Genomic DNA, 7,583 nt, shown 5'->3' with positions numbered 1-7,583 from the left:
CCCAGGGAAGTTGAGGTAAGTTCCGGTAAGTATTTTTTTCGTATTTGTTTTGTGGCATAGGGGGGCCTGATTTGTGCCCCCCTACATGCCACTATGCCCAATGACCATGCCCAGGGGACATAAGTCCCCTGGGCATGGCCATTGGGCAAGGGGGCATGACTCCTGTCTTTGCTAAGACAGGAGTCATTTCAATGGAGGTTGGGCTTAAAAAAAAATGGCGCAAATCGGGTTGAGGCCAAAATTTTGCCTCAGCCTGACTTGCCCCATTTTTTGACACCCAAGCTCCATTGTCCCCTATGCCGGCGCTGCCTGGTGTGAGTCATTTTTTTTTACGCACACCAGTCCGCAGCGCCGGCTAACGTCATTCAATAAATAAGGCGCCCGCATGTCGCTTTGGAATGGCGTTAGCCGGCGTTAAAATGTTTGACGCACAACTGCGTTGGCGCAGTTGTGCGTCAAAAAGTATAAATATGGGCCCATATATCTACCACCACTCACTGTGCCACATAATGCCTGACCGTTAAATCCTTCTTGGTACTTGCAAATGGTGGTGGTGTATATATTTAGAAGCTCAGGCAGAAGCGTAAGCTTTGCAAAATAATTTTCATATGTGACGTCCATGACTTCAGACTATGAAGGACTTGTTTAGGATTTTATATGATGTGACATCCTCCAGCTTTGAAATAGCATAATGGCTTAATCAGTTTAGAACAACCTTTTTGTTCCTCCCATTTCAGCATGTTACACCCTGGTTGAAGGAGGTGTTAAGTGCCATAGACCTCCTAGTGCTCATGTTGTATTAATTTGTGGCTCATAGTAACCATATCACGAAAGCTGCCAGCACTACATCTGTCTATTTGTCAGTAATCAGTGTGGACTCAGAACTTTCAAGTTCTACAGAGATAACAAATAAGAAAAGAATGATGTATATGAATGCAAATCACTGTTATTGTTTCTAACACATTTCTCTTCCCCACCTCTGAAAAGCAGATTACGTAGTAATATCACGTTTTCCTCATTCCACGATCCAAAATTCTGAATATTTTGTTTTTTTCACCGAATAATAATTTGGGCTATTTATCACCTAACAAGCTTGGTATGGGGAAAAGATGTAAAAATGTGCATACTACTAATTTTAATTGAGATACAGACTCCCATTTTTGTTTTTCTATTATTTTCTTTTCATTGTAGTGTTTTTTTTTTTTTTTTAGCTTAGCTTTCTTTAGACCTTGCTTCCTGTCATTTGTAATGCTAATTTGTTATTGTGCTTACATGACTCGTGGCAAATAGAGGAATATATAACTGTTGCACTGTTCCCCTGTGAACTGATGAGTATTTATAGTAATACTAGGATAACCTTCTTCTTACTGACACAATTTAAAGAAAACATAAAATATTTATACCCTGGCAACATTTGATCATTTATGAACCACATATAATTAGACAAAATGATACAATAAAGCTAGTTGTAAAACCTGGTTTATTTCTTAAAAATAAATACAAAAATATAAATATAAAACATTGGCAGATTGAGTTGGATGAGATGACGCTCTATGGATGCGTTTTTTCACCAGCTGCATACCACACGTACTAACACGACATGTACATTTGTTTTCTGCATTGCTTAATGTACAGAACAGAACATATTTTTCTTAGTCTCAGTTTTTCATTATTTATATAAAAAGCTGTCGTTTGAAGTGGTAGTCCACGTTTTCCCGCATTCGCAGCTTGTCCTTGAGGCGGCTGCCTGCAGGACACTGTTTGAAGGTTATCTTCCACTTACTTGACAGACAACACTGACTTCCCATAGTTTTTCAAGGAAATGTGACGTAATAAAAAGTATACCCCATGTAACGTACTACGTGAAATTATTAATTCAACAAACGAATCAATTATAAAGAAAGCAACCATTTCAGTTTATAAAGGAAAGCATTGTGCTGCGTGGTACGGCAGTTTGTCTAATTGTTAATATTGTAAAGTGAAGGTGTCCGCAACGATAATTAATCTTAGTTTGCAAATTGAGCTTTATTTACAGGTCTCTGTCGCTCTCGCCCCCGCCGTACATCTCGGCGAGCTTGTTGAACTGGGGACCCCATTCCTTGAGGTATTCATAGTTATGGTCGCTTTCTGTGGTCCCGGACTCCAAAGAGCTCAGAGACTCGGCGATAGAATCGTTGCCCTCGTAGGCGTACGTCGCGAGGGAGTCGTACGGCGGGGCCGTCGGGTCGATATCGTGCTCTTTCAGCCTTTGGTTAATGAAATCCCGCACGTCCGTGCTGTCTGGAGCTGACGCAGTCCTGCGCGGCAACAATAAGGTCTCGGGGACAATATCTCTGCGGAGCTTCTTATCCTCCATAGCCCCAGGGTTTCGTAGCGTGCCGATATCAAAGGCCTGCGTGTCCTCCTCTCCGCCGCCTTCATCGTTGTAGCTCACAATGTTATCTCTGATGTCCTCCTTGGACAGGATCAACGGCTCCTTCTTCCTCTGCCTCTTCATCGCCGCAAACAGCACCACTATAACTTGAGAAAGAGCAGAGGGACACTGTCAGTGAGATCACAGTCAGGCTTGCCTTTGATATAACATGTGAGCGAGACACAAAAGCCGCACATTGTTCGATATTTTCGCAAAACGAATTTACAGATTTCAAATGGTTGAATCTCGCTCTACAGGAGTTCATGCATTTCATTTTATGCAGGAAAGGTTGGTTTGCTACACGAATTACAAAAACCCTGGGATTATTCATGTTTTATTGTTTGCACATGGAGCAGGGTTTGTCGGGGGCATTTGTAGATTAAGGCCCATATTTATACTTTTTTAGCGCCGCATTTGCGTCGTTTTTTGACGCAAAACCGGCGCAAATTTACCAAATACAATTGTATTTGGTAAGTTTGCACCAATTGTATTTTGTACGTTTCCACTGCCTTTGTGAAGCAAATGTATCGCTAAAAAGTATAAATATGGGCCTTAATATGTTTTTCAAACTTATGTGTCAAACAATAGTTTTTGTATTTACCAAGACCAAGTTATAAACCATGCAAGCATCCACAATATATTTCAATCCACAGAAATGCCTACATTAAGTTATACAAATCTAATTGCATACTCATACCAAGGAGGTAACAAATGTACAGCTTGCTGTTAAAAGCATTTGTGGTCAGGCGCTGCCCGTCCTTTAGGACACAGGGACCTTCCCCCCCCCACCTTTTGCCCCTCATGAAGAGTGTCTGTCAGGCTGAACAAAGGTCAGCCTGACAGACACTCTTCGTTTTTAGCTCAGACAGCCAGGAGTGAGACATGCGCGATTTGCGCAGACTCCTGGATGCCTGAGCTGAACTTTGCTGGGCTGAGGATGTCACAGCTCCTATGGGCGTGATCTCCTCGGCTCAGCAAAGGTGCCTCAAGGCCCTCTCCTGGGTGACGAGGAAAGCGTCACCCATTGACTTCGACCTGGCCGCTTCAGGTTTAAGCCTTGAAGCACCCAGGGCGAGTGTCAATCAGTGACACTTCGTCACAGAGTGGGGTGGGGTCAGCAGTCTCACTGACCCCATCCCACTCTGTGACGAGGCTGGGACTGCTGCTTTCCCCCATTGAGGGAAGGCAGCAGTCCCATCCCTCCAGGGACCTAGAGGCTGAAGGTAAGTGTGTGTGTGTGTGTGTGATGTTTTAAAATGAATGTTTGGTGCATGCATGCATGTTTGAATGTTATGAGTGTTAATGGATGTACATGTGTGAAAAAATGAGTGTGTATGTGATGTTTTAAAATTAATGTTTTGTGCGTGTGCATGTTTGAATGTTATGAGTGTTAAAGGATGTGCGTGCGTGCATGTGTGTGTGAAAGAATGAGTGTGTGCGAACTTTTAAAATTAATGTTTGGTGCGTGCGTGCATGTTTGAATATTATGAGTGTTGTTAATGGATGTGCGTGTGTGTATGTGTGTGAAAGAATGAGTGTGTGTGTGTGTGCTTCCCGCCCGTCCCCCTCCCTCCTAAAGCTGCCGGCCACCACTGTTTGTAGTTTAAACAATGTAGTAATAAACTATTTTCTTGCCAAGGTTGTGTTAAGGTCAGTGTTTGTATGTCACTATTTGCATCTAATGCTTTGTACACATCATTGTACAGGGCACAGCTTTTAAGGTTCTATACATGCAAACCAATAATTTATTCTTTCAGTTGCAAACTCAACAATTGACTCCTGAAAGGAGTTTATGAGAAGAGTGTATTGGTCTGTAAATATTCAGCAGCATAACAGCAAAATATCCCCCAGGAAATCATCAGACTATGGAGCATATTAACAAGCCCCTAGCGCCACCATGCGCCGCCCTAGCATCATTTTTGTTATGCAAATTAGGCGTTAAGGAGGCCTTTTTCCCACACCATATTTACAAAGTGGTGCAATGCTTGCATTGCACCACTTTGTAAACCCTTGGGCCACATTATGCCTGCGGCAGGTATAATGTATGCAAAGGGGTGTTCCAACACAGGGAGGTCTGAAAAAATGGCACAGTGAAATTTACAACATTTCACTGCTCCATTTTTTCCATCATTTTTAATGCCTGCTAAGAGCAGGCGTTAAAATGGCGCACCCATTTTAATCAATGGGCTTCCCTGTGACTTGCTGCACTAGCATCAACATTTTTGACTCTAGCACAGCAAATCGCTACAATAGCGTAAAAAATGTTGGTGCTATTGTCCTAACAACTGCTATGGTGCGCTGTATTGTAATATGGCACAACAATGGTGTCATTAGGTGGGCAGGAGCGACGTAAGGAAAGTGGCGCCTAGGGAAGATGCACCACTTTCTTTTAAATATGCCTCTATGTGTGCAGCATCAAGAGTACATTGACAAGAAGGTGACAGTGTGCAGCCACCAGGTGCCAGACAGCTCATGAATGTCATTTTAAAAGGCGCTTTATCAACCGTTCATAAAGACCTTCTTAAATTCTCATTCATTTAGCCCCCACACCTTCCCATGCATACAATATTTTGAAGGACTGCTCCCCTCTCACAAACAAGTTCTACTGAATTCTTATTATTATGTACAGGGCTTTGTTTCTAAAGAGTGGTTGTATAAGCAAAAGCATTCTTGCACCCCTGGGGCACTTTCGTGTTACAGAAGAGGCCATAGATGCTTGTGCTGCCCCTTCTGTAATACACACCCTATTGGTGCACATGCAGTGACAGTGCAATCTGAATGGGGCATTGCCTCTTTTTTACTGTGTCTCTGCTCTTGTGCTGTATTAATGATATAGTCGTTGGAGATGGAAAAGGGAAAGGCGGGCTTGAGGACTGATATCAGCTCTGAAGTGTGGAAATGTTGCTGTACTTAGACAAAATTGGTATACATCAGTTATACGCATAAGCTGCTACATTTTACATTTCAAACCAATTTTACTGTGTACTAAATCTCTTGAGACAGAAGGAATCCACAAATCTCATATCACTTCATTCCTAACACTACATCATAACATTTCACCAAAGAAATCTTAAATGTACTAGGTTCCATTTCAAGCTAAACAGTACAATCTAATCAGTAAGGTATAACATATTGCTCAACAAAATTACTGAGTAGGAGTAATCCCGATAAGTACCCCTACTGTGAGATATGAATGAGTGGCCCTGCTGAGTTTTCCACCTACAATCTGAATGTTTGCTCATCAGAGGTTGGTGGATGGTAGTGGCACAGATCATTAGGGACATAATAGATATACAGGTAAAATGCTTGACATTAATATTGCTGCTAGAGCCTGTGAAATAATTCCCAAAGAATGGTGGCAGTAGTGTTACTTTTAGCCAAATGATGGTTATTGCACTGCTGGACGAAAGGCCCACCATCCAAGGTGGAAGCCTGGCTGAAGGATGATGCTAACAATCAAGTAAATGTGACAGATTACGCACCACTTCAGGTCCCACAGGCACAATCAAGAGACATACGGTTAGCCTTTAGGAGCTATCTGGGCTCACGTGTCATAAAAGAGCAAGATGGATGAGAACATGGTAATATTGATGTATTATGGTTTTGAGGGCTCAGATAGGTTCCTATTGAGACAACTGTATGTCATTATATAATTGAAACACATGTAGTGAAGTCTCTACTGCCTATTTGTCAAATGCATAAAAGACAGAACAGAACAGTCAGAGCTCATAGACGCCACATAATATTGTAATAGCCAATCACGCATTCTAGTGTTGCAATGACATTCCAGTCACATGTAACCTCAAGAATCTGTGGATGTTCACTGCTATATCGGCTAAATGTGCCATTCGAGGTCACATTACTATTAAAAATGTACCAGCCATTAGGCCTCCATAGGTTGCTTATGTGACATAAGCCACATGCTTTGTGATTTGGAACTTAAATGAAGAGATGTCTCAATGTCTGTGAACAACAGCATACGGGGGGTGTCCCCATGATTTTCACCCAGTGTCAAATCAGCCATGGATGTCTGACGCCTTGAGACATAACACTGGGAGATGCTAGTGAGGGCAGGAGGCTTTTTACTTGCTATTCCTAAAGAATGGCAGAGTTACCACTGAGATTTAGTACACAATTTGCCAGTTACAGTGGGTGGGATGTTATTAATTGAGAATCTCAGTGAATATTTCCATAAAGTGCTTCTTTACTACATTGCAACTACAATGATTTGGAGGCGATCCACATTGATCCTGGAAAATTCTGTAAATACAAAAATCATCCTTTCTCCAATGATATGCAGGGCCTTCTGAATCTTAGGAAATTCACAAAAATCTAGACGATTTAGCAATGAAACCACACATATCATGAATTTCAATGTGTAATCCTACCTGCGTATGTTACTTATACAGACTACCCAGGGGATTTAAAGGAGTAAGGGCACTTGCAAATGCAATTCAGTTGTGGAATTTTGGGTATTATCAATTTCTACTTGGTACACTTACTCCAGCCTTTTCTGGAATTAAAGGCTGGGCCAGTGGTGGGTGGAGCACACTGGCATGGAGAGACTAAGCACTCACAAAGATCAGATGAGTCCTTCAGGATACATATAGGTGCCTGGAATCAGATTAATAATTTGAGAGGAGAGTACCTCTGCCAATTTAACAAAATCCACTCTCTTTAGATGAAAATACAGCCCTGAGACAATCTCTGCTTAAATCTGTTTGCTATGGCACAGACAACACAGAAAACAACAATGAGGAAAAAGATACCAAGTTCATTAAAATGGCTTAACATTGTGTGTTTGTGGCATGGTAATTACTGCATACCCAATGCCACTGTTATGCCCCCAATATGTGAATTTGGAGCTGTCTTGGTGCACTAAGACACAATATGCCTCCATGAGAGTGTTAGTGGGACACAAGCTCTCTGTGAGATAGGTCTGTTTTCTTTACTGTGCATCTGTGTGCTCATGAGATACTGCCCTCAGACTATTGTGTAGTTCGATGACCCAGATGCTTATCTTTTGGTTGGTCAGTAATTCCCTATGATCACCGATGCTACAGAGTTGTGTTATTTGACCAATAAGTGAAGTTGGTCTTTGTATATCTTGTAGGACAACATTGAGTGGACCACTGGTATAAAGAATATTTTTGTCCCCTTTTTTTGATGA

At 41.9% G+C, this 7,583-nt stretch overlaps 1 protein-coding gene across 4 annotated transcripts in view; it reads right to left on the bottom strand.

Annotated features, from left to right (window-relative positions):
* Window positions 1–1,463: 1,463 nt before the first annotated feature.
* Window positions 1,464–7,583, bottom strand: part of LOC138269492 (cadherin-10-like) — a 1,023,955-nt gene continuing 1,017,835 nt past the window's right edge. For 3 of the 4 annotated variants that reach the window (XM_069218802.1, XM_069218800.1, XM_069218799.1), the window contains one exon: window positions 1,464–2,520. In XM_069218802.1, the coding sequence (XP_069074903.1) occupies window positions 2,030–2,520 (491 nt within the window). In that variant the 3' untranslated portion in view covers window positions 1,464–2,029. The remainder of the gene's footprint in view (window positions 2,521–7,583) is intronic. The other variant, XM_069218801.1, reaches the window with a different exon arrangement.

Source organism: Pleurodeles waltl, chromosome 2_1 (assembly GCF_031143425.1).
Source record: "Pleurodeles waltl isolate 20211129_DDA chromosome 2_1, aPleWal1.hap1.20221129, whole genome shotgun sequence".
NCBI classification, from domain to species: Eukaryota; Metazoa; Chordata; class Amphibia; order Caudata; family Salamandridae; genus Pleurodeles; species Pleurodeles waltl.
The sequence above is the reverse complement of the archived record's forward strand: the minus strand, read 5'-3'. Positions and strand labels throughout refer to the sequence as shown.